The sequence below is a fragment of the Mytilus galloprovincialis genome, chromosome 5, assembly GCF_965363235.1.
Source record: "Mytilus galloprovincialis chromosome 5, xbMytGall1.hap1.1, whole genome shotgun sequence".
NCBI lineage: Eukaryota > Metazoa > Mollusca > Bivalvia > Mytilida > Mytilidae > Mytilus > Mytilus galloprovincialis.
The window spans coordinates 92,989,320-93,010,060 of record NC_134842.1 but is presented as its reverse complement, the minus strand read 5'-3'; the positions used below and the strand labels follow the sequence as shown (position 1 = coordinate 93,010,060).

The window sequence follows — 20,741 nt, the reverse complement described above, 5'->3', positions numbered from 1 at the left end:
TTTTGACATCAGTAAAAAGCAGATATTCCTTGGTTTCTATTCAGAAAGCTTATTCATGAATCTTTTATTTATAGTAGCAAAAAATTATATATATAAATGTAAGTTTAAGGAACTTACTCCTAATATTTTTGGTTTTAAAAATAGAATAAAACAATATCAGTCATATGAATACTATATTGCAAAGAAAAATAATAATGTTGATGTATATGAAAAATTTTGGACCCCATTACAATATATATTTCCACCGTAGAGTATGATATTAATCTGTGAGCAAATTTTTTGATTAGATTTTGTTTATTCTTTGATGTATATAATTGTAAACAATAATTATGTACATAATTAAGTAATGTATGAGTGTATGTAAGTAAGAATTGTATGTGTGTATGAGAGACTGAGAGAAAGTGAACGTGAATGCAAGTGGTTCTCATTTCTTTTTTCTATTTACCTCTTTACATTGGTATTTCCTGATATTTATTTATATATTCATAAACTTTTACCCTTTCCGTTTTTGTTTTGGTTTTTTTTTTTTGGCTTTTTTATTTCTTAATTACTTTCAGTGTGTTTTAAAGCTTATCTTAGTTATTTATTTATTTATTTTTATTTTTTTCTTGTGAGGGAGGAGTTAAAATTTAATAAAATCATTTAAACATTTATTGCTTTAAAAACGGGAGGGAAGAGAGAAGAAAGAGAAAAAAGAAATGAAACTACTCTTGATTTATAATCTTTGTTTGATTCCTTAAAATCCAAAACTAAATAATATGTCATTTATGAAGAATTGTTTATTTTTTGTTTGTTAGACATTAGACATTTATGTCGAACCATCTTTATATTGGTTAGCATTTAACTTACATGTATTTATACCGGTATATTATATATATATATTTGGTGAATATTACTAACAACCACTAACTCCTGTATATATAAATATCATTACTAATGTTAACGAGGCCGGGATAAGGTACCGGTAATCGATGTTTTAAACTAACAAATGTAAAGATTTCAATAAAATATATAAACCTTAAAAAAAAACAAAAACAAAAAAACTCTTGATTAAGCATTTTATGAAAAGTTGAAGTACTAATTTACAATGTAAAACTACAATTTCTTCTATTTTCCTTATTTTTGATAGTTTTCATTCAGTTTTAAGACTATGCACTCTGTTCTATTTCCATGGAGTGGTTGCAACATTTGTGAATTTACATTGTATTGATATCTTCTATTTATTTTGTGCTCAAAAGTAATACAATTTTATTTTGTACAGTTATGTCTCTCTCTGGGCTTACAATGTAGATTTACTTTTTCATAACGAATCACTTCAGAAATTCATCATACTATTGTTCTTGTTTTTGCTAATTAAATATGTTAGTATTGATATTTTTGTACTGCAGGTTTATTCAAAAATATTTAAAAAACTCGCATGAAAGGTGAATTTTATTGGTAAATGAAATATGATTTTCTAATAAACAATGATAAAACACACATTTATTGTAATTGAATACTACATTTTAACTTGTAGTGAAAACAGGCTCACAAAAGAAAAGTTACATACTTGATTTAATCATGTTAATGGAGTAAAGTTATAATGCTCTTCTCTGTGAAAAAAACTCTTTATGAACAAATATCTTTGTAGATGATATGGTTCCGACTGAAATAAAATTAATGGCTGACAAGAGATCTGTTCCCTTGTACCTCAAATTACTGGAGTCAGGATCTGAGAAAAAGAGAGACATACGTTTAGTAATAGTTGGGAAGAAAGGTGCAGGAAAGACATCATTGATTAGAAGATTGTTCTCTGAAGAGAATACAGATGTAACCAGTACAAATGGCATAGAAATTCATAAAATAAAATGCAAAGCAATGACTGACGATGGTATATGGAATAAATTAGACGGTATGATTTATAAGCTTCAACACAAATGTTTCTCTATTCTTACGAAAATATTTATAATGTTTTTGATTTTGAGTTGTTTTTTGTTGAACCTGTGACTTTTGTTGCAGAAAGCTGGACATAGGGATAGTGATCCGGCGGCGAATATGACGGCAGCTACGATGTTAGCTAACTTCTTGAAAGCTTTATATTTTAGAAAGTGGAAGACCTGTATGCTTCATACTTTGTATATAGATGCCTCATGTTACAGAGTTTCCATCAGTCACATTTCAAATGTCATTTTCATGGTTCAGTGACTACTTGAAAAAAAAGTTAAGATTTTTTGTAATGTTTAATTTTCTCTTATTATAAGTAATAGGATAACTATATTTGGTATGTGCGTACCTTGCAAGGTCCTCATGCTCGTCAGTTAGTTTTCACTTGACCTAGACCTCATTTCATGGATGAGTGAACAAAGTTAAGTTTTGGTGGTCAAGTCCATATCTCAGATACTTTGAGCAATAGGTCTAGTATATTCGGTGTATGGAAGGACTATAAGCTGTACATGTCCAACTGGCAGGTGTCATCTGACCTTGCCCTCATTTTCATGGTTCAGTGCATGGTTATAGTTAAGTTTTTGTGTTTTGGTCTGTTTTTCTTATACTGTATGCAATAGATCTTCTATATTTGATGTATGAAATGATTGTAAGGTGTACATGTCTAGCTGGCTGGTGTCATCTGACCTTGACATCATTTTCATGGTTCAGTGGTCAAAGTTAAGTTTTCGAGTTTTGGTCTATTTTTCTCAAACTATATGCAATAGGTCAACTATATTTGGTGTATGGAAATATTTTATGATCTATTTGTCAGTCGCGCAGGTTTTATTTGACCATGACCTCATTTTCACGGTTCATTGCTAAGTCTTTAGTTTTTATACGACCTCAAAAATTGAAAAATTTTTGGTCGTATATTGGTATCACGTTGGCGTCGTCGTCTGCGTCGTCCTCGTCGTCGTCCGAATATTTTTAGTTTCGCACTTTAACTTAAGTAAAAGTGAATAGAAATCTATGAAATTTGAACACAAGGTTTATGACCACAAAAGAAAGGTTGGGATTGATTTTGGGAGTTTTGGTCCCAATATTTTAGGAATTAGGGGCCAAAAAGGGCCCAAATAAGCATTTTCTTGGTTTTCGCACTATAACTTTAGTTTAAGTAAATAGAAATCTATGAAATTTTGACACAAGGTTTATGACCACAAAAGGAAGGTTGGTATTGATTTTGGGAGTTTTGGTTCAAACAGTTTAGGAATTAGGGGCCAAAAAAGGGCCCAAATAAGCATTATTCTTGGTTTTCGCACAATAACTTTAGTATAAGTAAATAGAAATCAATGAAATTTAAACACAAGGTTTATGACCACAAAAGGAAGGTTGGGATTGATTTTGGGAGTTAAGGTCCCAACAGTTTAGGAATTAGGGGCCAACAGGCGGCCCAAATAAGCATTATTCTTGGTTTTCGCACAATAACTTTAGTATAAGTAAATAGAAATCAATGAAATTTAAACACAAGGTTTATGACCACAAAAGGAAGATTGGGTTTGATTTTGGGAGTTTTGGTCCCAACAGTTTAGGAATAAGGGGCTCAAAGGGTCCAAAATTGAACTTTGTTTGATTTCAAAAAATTGAATAATTGGGGTTCTTTGATATGCCAAATCTAACTGTGTATGTAGATTCTTAATTTTTGGTCCCGTTTTCAAATTGGTCTACATTAATGTCCAAAGGGTCCAAAATTAAACTAAGTTTGATTTTAACAAAAATTGAATTCTTGGGCTTTTTTGATATGCTGAATCTAAACATGTACTTAGATTTTTGATTATGGGCCCAGTTTTCAAGTTGGTTCAAATCAGGATCCAAAATTATTATATTAAGTATTGTGCAATAGCAAGAAATTTTCAATTGCACAGTATTCAGCAATAGCAAGAAATCTTCAATTGCACAGTATTGTACAATAGCAAGAAATTTTCAATTGCACAGTATTGCGCAATAGCAAGAAATCTTCAATTGCACAGTATTGTGCAATAGCAAATATTTTCAATTGCACAGTATTGCGCAATAGCAAGAAATATCTAATTGCACAATATTGTGCAATAGCAAGAAATTTTCAATTGGAGTTATCTTTCTTTGTCCATAATAGTAGTTGAATCAACTTAAATCATTGTTTTATACAATATACAATGTATATTCACTTTTACTACCAACTGATAAATTAAAACAATCTTTACCATTCAGTGATAACAAGCACTTTATTTCATTTCATAACATTTCAATATTTTATGATGTATTTAAATGAGTAGTTATTGTTGCAAACTCCATTAGAAATTTGAATTGAGATCAGTTTTGGAAAAAGGGAAAGGGGGATGTGAAAAAAAATGGGGGGGGGTTAAATTTTTCTCATTTCAGATTTCATAAATAAAAAGAAAATTTCTTCAAACATTTTTTTGAGAGGATTAATATTCAACAGCATAGTGAATAGCTCAAAGGCAAAAAAAATATATTAAGTTCATTAGACCACATTCATTCTGTGTCAGAAACCTATGCTGTGTCAACTATTTAATCACAATCCAAATTTAGAGCTGAATCCAGCTTGAATGTTGTGTCCATACTTGCCCCAACCGTTCAGGGTTCAACCTCTGCGGTCGTATAAAGCTGCGCCCTGCAGAGCATCTGGTTGTGTTTTGATCTGTTTTTCTTAAACTATAACAATAGGTCAACTTCGGCAACAAAGTTTATCGACAGGTTGTAGGTATCCCTATGGGCACTAATTGTGCCCCTTTAATAGCAGACTGGTTTTTGTACTGTTACGAATCACAGTTTATGACTAAACTCAGTTAAGTCGAAATTGAATTTAATTGATAAATTCAACAACACTTACCGTTATCTTGGTGATATTTTCGTTAAATAATCAGGAATTTTCTCAATATACTGCTGAAATTTACTCTAAGGAACTTACTTTAAATAAATCAAATGTATTCGGTAATAACTGTCCTTTCCTGGATTTAGATATTTCGGTTTTAAACGGGAAACTCCACACTAAAATTTACGACAAAAGAGACGATTTTTCGTTCCCTATTGTTAATTTTCCATTTTTAGATGGTGATGTTCCTTTGGCACCATCTTACAGTGTTTATATTTCACAACTTGTTTGCTATGCCCGGGTCTGTTGTGACGTTTTTGATTTTAACGAACGCAACCTATGTATTACTGGTAAATTATCAAACCAGGGATATCGTTACCATAAATTACTTAAAACCTTTACTAAATGTTTCCATAGATATAAAGATTTGGTTTTGAAGTTTGGTTGTACCTGTAGAAAACTTATTTCAAACGGGAAAGCACATCCTCATTTTTACGGAAATGTTGTTAACCGTGCCCGGAAATTTAGAAATGATCCATGTAAACTTGTCGCTCCTTTAAATAAACTTATTCTAAAAGGTTACCTATTCTACACTGTAATAAGATCATTGAATATTGTTTTTATTGGTATAAATATTGATTTTGTTATCAGTAGATTTAAAGCTAACTAAATATTACTAGTATGTTATCTACAATCTGTCGATACCTGTAACTTGGCATTGCACAAGGTCATGTTTTTCTCTGGCTGTTTATGACGTCTTTTACACTAAATTCATTGGATGTTGGATGTGTACGGATTGATAGTTTAGTCTTAGATGCATGATTTTTTTATTAGTTGTTAGTGGCTTTGAACTAGCTGTCAGATAACTGCCAGTACTCTCAGATCTGTTCATTGTGTCTTTTTGTGTCGGGATGTATAAGTACCCGGCCACGTCCACTTGTATTTTTGTCCATCTGATGAGTTAAGCCTTTTTCAACTAGTTTTTACAGTTCGTTCTTATGTTGTACTGTTATACCACTGTCCCAGGTTAGGGGGAGGGTTGGGATCCCGCTAACATGTTTAACCCCGCCACATTATTTATGTATGTGCCTGTCCCAAGTCAGGAGCCTGTATTTCAGTGGTTGTTTGTTTGTTTATGTTTAACATATTTGTTTTTCGTTCATTTTTTTACATTAATAAGGCCGTAAGTTTTCTCGTTTGAATTGTTTTACATTGTCTTATCGGGGCCTTTTATAGCTGACTATGCGGTATGGGCTTTGCTCATTGTTGAAGGCCGTATGGTGACCTATAGTTGTTAATGTCTGTGCCATTTTGGTCTTTTGTGGATAGTTGTCTCATTGGCAATCATACCACATCTTCTTTTTTATACTATTTGTTAGCTGTACATGTCTGCCTGGCATGGTTCATCTGACCTTGACCTTGTTTTCATGGTTCATTGGTCAATGTTTAGTTTTCTTGGTTAATATTAAGTTGATGTGACAGTTGTAATACAGCTTTATATTTAGGACTATCAACGTAATATCAATGACTAGTAGAGAAGGTTTGACATTTCAGCATATGCACACTTGTTTTAATATTGAGGAATATTGATATAATTATCATCAAAAGCAGTTTGAAACTTTATTTAGCAAAATATTGATAATTCGGTATATGTAGAATATGCATCAAGTTTTGTGGTTTTCATCAAATCTGTTATATCAATATTACAACAGACTGAAGAAACTCCTTCAATTTTGATAACTCTTCATGTGTATGTTTGTAGAACTGATGGTTGGGGAAAAAAATAGATGGACAGTTTACTGTGCTACTGGTCATTGCTTATCTTAACATTTATCACATATCTTCTATTTAATTGCAATTTTCTAATGATAGGATCGAATGAAGAAACTGAAATTCATGCAAGACTCTTGAAACAGTACAAAGGAACAATTGATGCATCAGTAGGAAAAGGAGCACATGAAGCTGCAAATGAAAACACTCGCATAAGAGATCTGTACAGGCGTATTAAGGAATCAAAAGAATCAGAGACAGTAACCCAGCAGGCTAAAAAACCAAAACTTCAAGTAACCACTGAATCTCAAGTTGAACCTCCAGTAACCTCGCACCAACGAAATCAAGCATTAGAACAGGCAAAAATGGATATTGAAAACATGCTTAAATCAAGTGTTGATTTAGATGACAAAGAGGAGTATGCCACTTTATTCCTATGGGATTTTGCAGGAGATGAAGAATTTTACCACACACATCAAACCTTTCTGTCCTCAAGTTCAATTTATCTTGTTGTAACAAAACTCAATGAAGCTGATGACAAAAAAGCACAAGGTACCATTTCATAGAGATACGATAAGTGAGAATTAGTATAAAATATTATTACATTTTTTTTTAGCTTACTCCATCTTGGATAATTATCTCTTCAGTATTGCTTATGCCAAAATGTTGAAGAGCTAATTATAGCTTTTGTTTTAAAGACAGATTTATCAGACTAGCATCTGTCATATTAATACATCACTGGTCAGTTGTTGTTAACCTATCATAAGGAAGACAACTAGAAAAAGCCAAATCGTGTACACAAATATGTTATGCAGTTTGCAGGCTTTTGTAGCATATTAATGTTGGCATCTTTTAACATTCTATTCTGTAAGTGAATTGGCAAGTCTGCTTAAAGATTTCCAAATTTTCTAGTAATATTTTATTGGATTCGTTTTTTTAGCTCACATGGCCCACAGGGCCAAGTGAGCTCTTCTCATTACTTCATCACTCATTGCTAACTTTTACAAAAATCTTCTCCTCTGAAACTGCTGTGCCAAATTTAACCATACTTAGACACAATCATCATTGGCATATATAGTTTTAAAAAATGTGTCTGGTGAACCGCCCAACCAACCAAGATGGCCACCATGGCTAAAAATAGAACATAGGGGTAAAATGTATATTTTGGTTTATGACTGAAACCAAAGCATTAAGAGCAAATCTGACTGGGGGGTTAAATTGTTTATCAAGTCAAGATCTATCTGCCCTGAAATTTTCAGATGAATCGGACAACCAGTTGTTGGGTTGCTGCCCCTGAATTGGTAATTTTTAGGAAATTTTGCCGTTTTCGGTTATTACCTTGAATATTATTATAGAAAGAGATAAACTGTAAACAGCAATTATGTTCAGCAAAGTAAGATCTACAAATAAGTCAACATAACCAAAATAGTGAGTTAACCCCTTAAGGAGTTATTGCCCTTTATAGTCATCTTTTACTAATTTTTCGTAAATTTTTGTAATCTTCTACAAAAATTGTCTCCTGAAACTACTGAACCAAATTTAACCAAACTTAGCCACAATCATTATTAGAGTATTTAGTTTTAAATATGTGTGCCTTTACCCAGCCAACAAACCAAGATGGCCGACATGGCTAAAAATAGAACATAGGGGTAAAATGTTGATATTGGCTAATAACTCTGAAACTAAATCATTAAGAGCAAATCTTACAAGAACTTTAATTGTTTATCAAGTCAATATCTATCTGCCTTGAAATTTTCAAATGAATTGGACAACTGGTTGTTGGGTTGGGGTTGCATCGTCTGAAGACATTTGGTTTCTGGACAATAACCTTAGTATCAGTAAATAGAAATCTATGAAATTTGAACACAGGGTTTGAAGCCAAGAAAGAATCAGTAAATAGAAATCTATGAAATTTGAACACAAGGTTTGAAGCCAAGAAAGAAAGGTTGGGATTGATATTTGGGGGTTTTAGTCCCAACAGTGTAGGAATAAGGGGCCTAAAAGGGTCCCAAATTAGCATTTTTCTAGTTTCTAGACAATAATTTGTAGAACAGTGCATGGATCTTCTGAAATTGTACCACAAGTTTCCATACCATAAAAAAATGATTAGGATTGGCTTTGGGGGGGGGGAGGGGGGTATGGCTCAAACTGTTTAGGAATTAGGGGCAAAAAAGGGGGAAAACAAGAGTTTTCTTGTTTAATGGACAATTACTTTAGTATTTGGTCTTTGGATCTCTATGAAATAGATATTGGAACATGATGAACCATTATATAAGGGATAGCATTCTATTGATTCATGATATTTTGCAGTATATTGAAGTGAACAATATTTTTGAATTTTGATTTTGAGAAAGTTTTGATTCTATATGTTGGGACTTTTGGTATAAGTATTACAATTTATCTTGCTACATGTGTGAGAATTATATTTGTTTCGTATGCTGAATCTAACTGTGTGTTTTGTTGCTGGGGTTATTTTCTAATTGGTCCAAATTTTACATTGTTTTTATACGACCGCAAAATTTGAAAAAATTTTCGTCGTATATTGCTATCACGTTGGCGTCGTCGTCGTCTGCATCGTCGTCCGGCGTCCGAATACTTTTAGTTTTCGCACTCTAACTTTAGTAAAAGTGAATGGAAATCTATGAAATTTTAACACAAGGTTTATGACCACAAAAGGAAGGTTGGTATTGATTTTGGGAGTTTTGGTCCCAACATTTTAGGAATTAGGGGCCAAAAAGGGCCCAAATAAGCATTTTCTTGGTTTTCGCACTATAACTTTAGTTTAAGTTAATAGAAATCTATGAAATTTTGACACAAGGTTTATGACCACAAAAGAACGGTTGGGATTGATTTTGGGAGTTTAGGTTTCAACAGTTTAGGAATTAGGGGCCAAAAAAGGGCCCAAATAAGCATTATTCTTGGTTTTCGCACAATAACTTTAGTTTAAGTAAATAGAAATCAATGAAATTTAAACACAATGTTAATGACTACAAAAGGAAGGTTGGTATTGATTTTGGGAGTTTAGGTCCCAACAGTTTAGGAATTAAGGGCCAAAAAGGGACCCAAATAAGCATTTTTCTTGGTTTTCGCACCATAACGTTAGTATAAGTAAATAGAAATCTATGAAATTTAAACACAAGGTTTATGACCATAAAAGGAAGGTTGGTATTGATTTTGGGAGTTTTGGTCCCAACAGAATAAGGGGCCCAAAGGGTCCAAAATTAAACTTTGTTTGATTTCATCAAAATTGAATAATTGGGGTTCTTTGATATGCCGAATCTAACTGTCATGACTGTGTTTGTAGATTCTTAACTTTTGGTCCCGTTTTCAAATTGGTCTACATTAAGGTCCAAAGGGTCCAAAATTAAACTTAGTTTGATTTTGACAAAAAATGAATCAGTTAGGTTCTTTGATATGCTGAATCTAAAAATGTACTTAGATTCTTGATTATTGGCCCAGTTTTCAAGTTGGTCCAAATCGGGGTCCAAAATTAAACTTTGTTTGATTTCATCAAAAATTGAATAAATGGGGTTCTTTGATATACCAAATCTAACTGTGTATGTAGATTCTTCATTTTGGTCCTGTTTTCAAATTGGTCTACACTAAAGTCCAAAGGGTCCAAAATTAAACTTAGTCTGATTTCAACAAAAATTGAAATCTTGGGGTTCTGTGATATGCTGGATCCAAAAATGTACTTAGATTTTTTATTATGGGCCCAGTTTTCAAGTTGGTCCAAATCAGGATCTAAAATTATTATATTAAGTATTGTGCAATAGCAAGTCTTTTCAATTGCACAGTATTGCGCAATGGCAAGAAATATCTAATTGCACAATATTGTGAAATAGCAATTTTTTTTTTAATTAGAGTTATCTTTCTTTGTCCAGAATAGTAAGCAAGAAATATCTAATTGCAAAATATTGTGCAATAGCAAGATTTATTTTTTAATTGGAGTTATCTTTCTTTGTCCAGAATCAACTTAAATCTTTGTTATATACAATATACAATGTATATTCACTTTTTACTACCAACTGATAAATTATAATAAATAACATTCAGTGATAACAAGCAGTTTTTTTTACATCTTAATATTTTATGATGTATTTAAATGAGTAGTTATTGTTGCAAACTCCATTAGAAATTTTAATTGAGATTAGTTTTGGAATAAGGGAAAGGGGGATGTGATTAAAAAAATTGGGTTCAATTTTTCTCATTTGAAATTTCATAAATAAAAAAGAAAATTTCTTCAAACATTTTTATGCCCCACCTACAATAGTAGAGGGGCATTATGTTTTCTGGTCTGTGCGTCCGTCCGTCTGTCCGTTCGTTCGTCCATCCGTTCGTCCGTCCGTCTGTCCCGCTTCAGGTTAAAGTTTTTGGTCAAGGTAGTTTTTGATGAAGTTTAAGTCCAATCGACTTCAAATTTAGTACACATGTCCCCTATGATATGATCTTTCTAATTTTAATGCCAAATTAGAGTTTTTACCCCAATTTCACGGTCCACTGAACATGGAAAATGATAGTGCGAGTGGGGCATTGGTGTACTGAGGACACATTCTTGTTTTGAGAGGATTAATATTCAACAGCATAGTGAATTGCTCTAAGAGAAAACGAAAATTTTAAGTTCATTAGAACACATTCATTCTGTGTCAGAGACCTATGCTGTGTCAACTATTCAATCACAATCCAAATTTAGAGCTGAATCCAGCTTGAATGTTGTGTCCATACTTGCCCCAACCGTTCAGGGTTCAACCTCTGCGGTCGTATAAAGCTACGCCCTGCGGAGCATCTGGTTAAATAATGTAAAGTCATGGATTTTTTTAGCATTAAGAATTACCTCCCTTACAATGGTTTTGTTATAAATAAATGTTGTATTGTCTGGGGGTGATAAGCTGTCAATTTATTTTTAGAAGTAACTATTAAATGCTGATGAAGGTATATTAGTTTTAAGCTATGATTATTTTTATATATGTTTTAATACTTTTATGATGCATTTAAATGGTGTTTTGCATGTCTTATGGTTGCAAACTCCACTGGAAATTTGAATTGAAATTATGACCATATCTTGATTTTTATTTTTTATCCTCAAGATAAAGGGGGGATGGGGGGAATTTTTTTTAGGGTGGTCAATATTTCTTCAACATTTCATATTCTTTGTATATCGTCTGAAAACAGATTTACTAAGTATTGTGCAACAGCACAGTGAATTGCACAAAAGCTAGAGATTCAATATATATTCAAATCATATAACTAATTCTAAGTTCTTTGACAACAGTTATTTTGTGTTAGAAACCTATTTTGTTTCAAATATTTAATAACAATCCTAATTTAGACCTATATCAAGCTTGAATATTGTGTCCTTTTTTGCCAAAACCATTGGTTGGACATCTGTGGCTATATCCAGCTGTGCTGGGCGAAGCAATTTATTAAAATTTGATAAGTTTATCAATCAAATTATTGTTTGCCCCCCTGTAAAAGGGGGGGGGCATTTAAGTTTTACCCTTGTCCCTCTGTACATCCAAAAATTGGTTTCCGTTCTCTAGCTCTAGTTTGCTTCAACTAAATGTTATGAAACTTATGCACAATGCATATTACCACAAAACACAGATCTTGAATTTTGTTGGCATCACTTTTTTCTTCAAAATATTGATCTAGTAATTTTTTCCAAATTGAAGATATCTTCCTTTGTTCATGGTTATATATATGAATCAACTACAATCAATGCTTTTTACAATGCAATGTTTAATAATTTTGACCCCCTCTGATAAATTAAAGCAATTTTTTTACCCTTCAGTGCTAACATGCACTTTGTTTTACTATATATGTAAGACAGGGCATCATCTGTGTCCCATGGACACATTCCCCATTTAATTCAAAATGTAACACTACACATGCAACAAGGTATGGGTGAAATCTGCATTCAAAATAAAAAAAATCAAATCTGCTTGATCAAAATATTTTTTTATTATCAGACTGGCAATCAGAATATTTTTTTTGGGAAAAAAACTGTTAACCCCCCTTGAACATGTTGAACTTAAATGGTCTTTCCCTAAACAAAACCAACATCTTCAAATTCAGCTTCTGAAAGCATTATAAAACACCATCCAAACATCGGACATATTTGAAATAGTCCTAATGATATAAGTGTTACCATAAAGTTGTGAATTTCAGTGTTGAAATAGGAAGCTCAGGTTGCTGAGCTTTTTTTTTAAACTAAAAGATAGGACAGAAATAACTTGATAGATTATTTTATTTCTTTGTAGATTTATTCCAATTATGGATGGACTCAATTCATTGTTACAGTAGACCGGAAGAGGACAAAAGTAATTCTGCTCACAGCCAGACATCAGATGATCTTGATCCACCAGTAGTTATTGTTGGTACTTGGAAAGATACTTTGACCTCTAATGTAGAAGAGGTATTGAAAATCTACAAATGTTTATAGGTTGCATGCACACTTCTACTGTTCTTTCATTTTTGTTCAGGGCCATCATGTTTTTACTGATTGTGTAGAGTAATCAGATCAACATTTTGACAATATGTAATGAATAACTTTTATCAGTACTAAGATTTGAAGTCTTTACATGAAAAGCAAATCCTTAATCACATTTTATAAAAGTTGTGTTCTTACAATGATTTATTTAATACAATATACATGTATTTATATGATTATCATATATGTTTATACATCTTTATTATTTAATTCTTGTTTTCAAATATGTTCACAGCATTTATTTATTTGTAAAGATCTAACAAACTAGAATATTTTGTTTGTAGATTGATGATGCATGCAGAGAAAATATGCTTAAGTTTACAGAGAATATGTCAGAAGATGAACTAAGACATATAAGGCAAGAATACTTCATTTCCAATACAGAAGATGATCCCAGTGTATTCCAGCATATCCGAGAAGATATCCTAAATTTAGCCAGAAAAATGAAAACATGGAACAAAGTTTACCCCTTAAAATTTATACAGCTGGAAAAACGACTTCAAGAGAAAAAAAAGGAGTTACCAATTATTTCCTTTGATGCAATTCAGCACATATCTACTGACACACCTAATCCACTAAATGAGGAGGAACTTAGATTGTTCCTGGAATTCCACCATGAGATTAGAGCTTTGGTTTATTTCAAAGATCTTCCTTCTTACATTATTTTAGATACACAGTGGTTGTCTGATGCTTTTAGATGTATAGTCACAGCACAAAAATTTAGAGCTATTAGTACTAGAAATAGAAAAAAATGGGATGAATTGTATAGTAGAGGCATATTACATAGTGAAGTTTTAGACGACATATTTAAAAAAAGTGAAAACATTTTTTCCAAACACAAAGATCACATCCTAAACGTAATGGAGAAATTTGATATCATTATAAGTCCTAACACATGTAACATATCAGAAAATCAAAGAGATGCTGGTGATGACAAACCTGTCTATTATGTACCTTGTATGATTAAATCAGAACCGGAGTGTGATATATACGAAATGTTTAATGTTACAGAAAACACATGTACTAAGTCCACCTGGTTATGTTATAAGTTTAGGTTTCTTCCACCTCATTTAATGAATCATTTGATTGCATCACTGTGCAGGGAATATAAAGTTGCAGAAGTTGTCACTAAGGAACAGAAAAGACAAATTGCTCTTTTCGGGGGCTCAGCTGTCTATGAGTTACAGAAAACGACAAAATTAGCAAAATTATATATAATGAAATGTCCAAATTGGATTCAAATTCAGGTTTGGCAATTTGGGAAAGGATGTGAAGGAGGTTTGTACAAATACATTGCTGACTTTGTGACAGAGGAAATTGTCAAGATAATAAGCACAAGATTTAAGATGTCTAATGTGAACTTTGAGAAAAAATGGGAATGTGGCCTTACTAAACCTCAGTCTGTTACAGGATCAAATGATTTTAATGAAGAGCTTATTACAGAATATTACTGTGAGACATGTACTTGCACCCATATATTCATTGGTGAATGGCAAGATCTGCAATGTAGAGTACCTTGTGTAAGTGAAATATTTATCTAGGAAACTTTGATTGAAGGAGAGGGTTATATTAATTAACCTGTGTGAAGAGATTTGAAAAGTCATGGTCCGAAGGTTTTTGATCACCAAAATGTTCAAAGGACTGACTGGCACATGTTTGGAATCTTATCTTTTGGTTGTTCTTTATATGTGTCCTACTCATGATATTGTACCTATAGAAGTTACCATGAAAGCCTGTTTACAATAATATGATATGTAGCATATCATTATTACCTTTATGTAAGTTTTACCTGTGTACTCAAAGTCTAAATGCTTGATTTTCATTGGTTTTCGTGTCTAAATCATTACTTTTTTATCCTTTGACATATACAACAAACTAGGCTTTTGAGACTAAAACAATTGACCTAATTTGTTGTTGTTTTTCCATTCTTTTGATGTGTTTGAGCTTTTGACTTGCCATTTGCTTACTTACGGACATTCCGTTTAGAGTTTTCCTCAGAGTTCTGTGTTTTTGTTGTTTTACTTCTTTCCACCAGAGCTCCAAATATATTCGTAATTGTCATTTATAATGTGAATCCCTTTTGAGTACTAGGTATTTTTTGTTGCTGTTTTACTTGAATGACTTCTAGAAATGAAGGAGAGACATACAAACATATCTGTTAGAGCTTATCTCAATTTGACATTTGAATTGCAAAACAAGAGAATAGATACTGAGGCCGCACCAATAGTCCAATATCTTAGTTTATTTAATTACTGAATAACAACAGCACATAAAACACAACATAAAACACTAAGACTATTAAAAGTAGCGTGAACACCACAAAAAATAAAGTAGCACAGATTTTAAAGAAAGTAGTGAATCACCTATACCATGTACATTAATAATTCTAATGCATTTTTAATTTTTTTCATTGGCTAAAAGTTACCGTTAAATTCAAAATTGACCAGTCCTAACTAAGGAGGAACCTACAATTTTGAACTTTTGGATTAACAAATGTTCGAATACTACAATATTATCGAAAATAAAACAACACCTACCCTAAATCGTCGTTTTGATGAGATTTTATCCAAATTTGAATCCTAGAGGTATTGAAATAACCTTAAGTTTGTAAGTTTTCTTTTGTATGACATCATGTTTAGATACAACTTCTTTGCACTAAAATCAATCATGAAATTCAGCTGAATTTTATTTAATTCAAATTTATACATTTTTTCAAGCTCTAACATATTAAATCTTTTTGTAATGCATTAGAATTGGAATAAATAAAGGCAACAGTAGTATACTGCGGTTCAAAACTCATAAGTCCATGGACAAAAAACAAAATCGGGGTAACAAACTAAAACTGAGGGAAACGCATTAAATATAAGAGGAGAACAACGACACAACATTAAAATGTAACATACACAGAAACGGACTAAGCATTAGACAAAATCCTATGAGAATAACAAATATAACATCAAAACCAAATACATGAATTTGGGATAGATAAGTACGGTGACACGTCTTATAGTAATGTGAATTCACACTCAAAAATAAGAGAAAACAAACGACACAACGGAAACACAACGTTAAAGTGTAACACAAACAGAAACGAATTGAATACATTTGAATTTGTAAAACATACCTGTACTGCAGTTGAAGAGTTGTCGTTGTCAACTTTGATTTGACTATCGCAAATTTCTGTTTTACTGTCTTCGCTAGGCATTGCCAGTAAAACTGCATTTGCTGCGGTCAAATAGGCAATTGGCAGTGGCAACTCTTCAACTACAGTACTGTTATTCCTTAAATATCATTTTGTTAATTATTTCAGCCATCCCAGAGTTGTGAGATTAAATCAGGATTGAATCCTAACATAGAAAGCAGCAGTCAAGTCCAAACAACATCTAAGGTAACAAGCAAATGTTGCAAATTATTACTCCTGCATCTTCCAACGATAAACATGATAAAACATTATTGTAAAATAGATTATTATAAAGCCAATAGTACTGAAAGTTGTATTAATCAATCAATCAATATTAAGAGAAATAATAGTTCTATTGAGAGCGACTGTTCATAACCATGTACTAGGTATTTTATATTTACAAACGGTTATATATTTCAGTCATTTTCGTTTCCAGATGCCAATACAATATATATCCTGAAAGAGGGACAGTCAAACTCACAAATCGAAAATAAACTGACAACGCCATGGCTAAAAATGAAAAAGACAGACATACAAACAATAGTACACATAACACAACATAGTAAACTAAAGAATAAGTAACATGAACCCCACTAAAAACTAGGGGTGATCTCAGATGCTCTGGAAGGGTAAGCAGATCCTGCTCCACATGTGGCACTTGTCGTGAATTTATGGCCTCATTTAATACATATAAGAGGAAGATCAATATTGATTTTGACGTCACCAAATCAAAGGTCAAGATTTTTGTTACTCAATATAATCCAAACTTCCTGCAAAAAAGGGGGCTTCCAGATGGTGAAAAAATACTACAATTTGGATTGCAACTTTACTTGGATAGATGATCATATATAAAAAGAGGAAAATCCAAATTGTATGTTTAAGTCACTAGGTGTAAGGTCAACGTCAAAATTCCTAGAGTGATCTCATGATAGCATCTTCACCTCAAATCCTGACCAGTTTAATATATTAAACCAAAGACTTTAAAATTAGAATTTGCTGCTTTGCTTAGTATGTGGCTTTAAGAAAAAGAGCAAAGAAAGGTCGGTTCAGAGTCAGAATAGTGTAAGGTGACATGTCTTCCTGAGGATTGTTATCTAGTGAACTATCACATTAAAAAATCAAACTCAGTGTGTCTGTCTAACACAAAATAGTGTAAATATAAAATTCATATCATAAAATCGTATGAGTGCCAATGAGACAACTCTCTTTCAAAGTCACAATTAGAAAAAAGTAAGCCATTATAATGATCAAAATACAGCCTTCAACATGAAGCCCTGGCTCACACCGAACAGCAAGATATACAGTGCCCCATAACTAGTGAGAAACCATTGAAACAGGAAAACCAATGTTCTAATCTATTAGTATATATAAAAAAAAGGGAGAAACACTTAAGGTGCAAACAAATGCAGCAGTTTTAGACGTTTTAACAGGCGCAAACCTTTACTCTCACCTGAGGTAGTGGAAGATGCATATAAGTTTCATGATTGACATTAAGTGGTCTGCCATCTAGCATCATCATTAGCAAAGCTACTAACGAATAGATATTTTGAAAAAATAGTGCTGCCAAAAATTTTCACTAAAAAGGATCATTTCTCAAAGTAAACAGAAAAACTATGCCTTAAGGACATTAAAAGCTTTAGCTTATTGCATGGGGTAGGGAAGGGTGTTGTAAGTAAGCTTGCTCTCTTAAGGCTGTTTTATATGTTAATTGCAGGTGTATGTCCGTGTTAAAGCTAGAAAGAGAGACATTTCAAATATCCATGATGAGTCAACAGCAGCAGCCAGTTTGACAGGGGTATGTTATACATGTTATATCACACATCTAGTGTTTTCTCATTTTCTAAACGTGACTATCTCAGACAAAATTTACAGATTTCGGTTGGGAACAAAAATATTGGGAGTTATTTATTGATAGCTGATTGGTTTTATCATGTTTATGCTGATTATTATTTTTTTCACTTTTTTTTTCCATTTTTTATTTTAACTCTCACACCACCTGACTGTTTTAACTGACAATAGATTTATCCAACAAATCTTTTGAGCCTTGTTTTTTGCCTGTAACGTCATAATTGTCTTCTTTTATCTGTATTTTAGTTCACAAAAGAGGAAATCAACTTTACAAAGATGGGAATGATTGCGCTGAATATTCTTGCTGATGTTTTATATGATCTATTAAAACCAGATAAACAAAATCTACGTCCAAGGTGTGGTTGTGATATATCATACTTATACAGTGAGCACAGGAAACTTAATAAACATGTTCCAAGTAATTCAAACCACCGACAATATCCTTATGGACCATGGGGAGGGAATTGGCTAGATATTCAGAATACTGACATAGCCATTGGAGATGATATTGAGCGCATAAGACTGACAAGAAACGAATTACAACACTCTGATATATTTCAAATTAATGATACACGTTTCAATGAATTATGTCACATATTAAGCGAACTTTTGAAACGCTTTGAACACTATAACAAACCAACAAGGCTCTATACAGATCAACTAAATGAAATTTTGGCAAAAACTGTTTCGGCAGAGGAAGTGAAATCAATTGAAAATGAAATATCAGGTAAATATGCTTTAAACAGTTGGATTTCTGAACAATTTTTAATTCGTTACGTTTTGTTTACGAAGTTCATTATGATTTTATTGAGACTGGTTTGTACTAAAATATGACTGTAGTCTAGATTATATATATATATATATATATACTTTCCATGGTTAGGCATAAAGAATATTTATATAAATTACACCGTTGGTCTATCTTGCAGTTCAATGTAAGACAAGGCTCGGTGGTGAATTATCATACTTTGACCTATAATGGTTTACTTTTTACACATATGCATTGTGACTTGGATGGAGTGTTGTCTCAATCTCATTGCCGCTCATTCCTATTCTTCTTATTTCTATACAGAGAGGTAATTAAACCGCTTGATTATTCTGGTTGACTATGACCATAATTATAATTATCTGTCTGATAATCAATGTAGTTTCTTTTTATAGTTGTCTAAATGGTTATATTTGTAAAACTTTGTATTATGTTAGCAAAACTGAACACAGTAACTCATTTTATCTGTGCAGTGAAATATTTTAATTTGTTTCAGGAATGGCTATTGAAGTTGAAATAGAACACCAAATCAATGTTCCAACACAATAGAGAAATAAGCTCATCTTCACAACTAACATATATATGTATACATACTACCACAGCAACAGATTTGCAGTAGACCAATCTTACATGTATAGAATCAATCATCTTTAATAGCACAAGGACCCCACTGGAAATAAGTTTTTACAACTTTTGTGGGTCATCCTAAGGTATTAGGCTACAGTGAAAATCTAGTTTATTTAAATGTCACTCATTTTTTAATCTAGTCTACTCATATTATCAAAATATCATGACAATTTTCATAACTTTATTTTTTTTTAAATTATAATTTATAGTAATCGACATTTAAATCATTTTAGTGTCTTTGTCTAGTGATATATCTGTGTCATTGTAATTTAATGTATCTGTATTCTGTTAAATTCATGCCTTTTACCTTGAATAAATATATATAGCTGAAATAGAGTTGCAGAAAATAATTAGCAGGATAAAAAAAAAGTAAATAAAAGTGGAATGATTAAACTAAAGTTAAAGAATGGACTATTAAACTGTTTCAGTATTATTTTTTAAATGTTATCACATGCATGCAGCAAATACTGTAATATTTATAATGCTAATTAATTATGTACATACAGCGAATACTTGTTTAAGCATATATATTTATGTGTAATAATGATAGGTAGAAAATTGTTTTCAGTACAGTCAGTTGTGGAAAAATCTGTATTTTGACCTTCAAATTTCGGTGGGATGCTGTTTAATTGCTGTATATCAACTATCTTGTTTAATTCATAAAAGTCAATTAAGTTAGATCATAGGTATATATTTCTTCAAATAGAATGTTCTTATACTTTGCCTAAATGAAGATTATACTATGCTTTTTTCAAAAATATAAAAAAAAGTATAGGTCACTGTGCTATTTTCCAAGCTACATGTAGGAATCGTTGAAAATTGCTTATATTTTGTTAGATTGTTTATGAAAAAACACATTTGTTCCAGGAGATATTATTTTGAAATAAATTGTGAGAAAATAGGTTTTATAATATGTTTTAAGAAAATAAAATGATAAAATGGTGTCACTGAACTTGTTTTCTTGCAACATGTAAAAAAAAAAAAAATCCATATCTGTCCAGCATAAATATTTTACTAAAAGCTGTCTTACCAATAAATTACAAATTTGGGCAAATAACTAGACCGATTTTGTACTGGGATTGTACAATCCAAGTTGTGGTATACCATGAATCTACCTGAACAAAATTAATAGGGAATAATATATAATCTTAAATTTCCAGGTTGTGTTTGAAATATTTGACTGGTTGTATTATTTTGCTTTTTAAAAAAAAAACAATAAACCAGAAAGAGACAAATCTATTTAAATAAAGGCAACAGTAGTATACTGGTGTTCAAATGTCAT

The 20,741-nt window shown here is 31.9% G+C and overlaps 1 protein-coding gene across 1 annotated transcript; it reads left to right on the top strand.

Moving 5' to 3' along the window:
- The first annotated feature begins 1,631 nt into the window (after positions 1 to 1,631).
- On the top strand, positions 1,632 to 20,403 carry LOC143076733 (uncharacterized). The gene is made up of 8 exons (XM_076252590.1): positions 1,632 to 1,891; positions 6,650 to 7,099; positions 12,808 to 12,962; positions 13,322 to 14,557; positions 16,348 to 16,425; positions 17,933 to 18,013; positions 18,313 to 18,793; positions 19,329 to 20,403. The coding sequence occupies exons 1-8, from the start codon at positions 1,636 to 1,638 to the stop codon at positions 19,379 to 19,381; spliced, it is 2,790 nt and encodes a 929-aa protein (XP_076108705.1). The 5' UTR covers positions 1,632 to 1,635; the 3' UTR covers positions 19,382 to 20,403.
- The last annotated feature ends 338 nt before the right edge of the window (positions 20,404 to 20,741 follow it).

Excerpts from the sequence above, each read along its gene's own strand:
- LOC143076733 (XM_076252590.1), top strand. The coding sequence starts at position 1,636 with ATGGTTCCGACTGAAATAAAATTAATGGCTGACAAGAGATCTGTTCCC. Across the intron at positions 12,963-13,321 it reads TGACCTCTAATGTAGAAGAG|ATTGATGATGCATGCAGAGA; the intron begins GTATTGAAAATC and ends TTTTGTTTGTAG. Across the intron at positions 18,014-18,312 it reads CAGCAGCCAGTTTGACAGGG|TTCACAAAAGAGGAAATCAA; the intron begins GTATGTTATACA and ends TCTGTATTTTAG.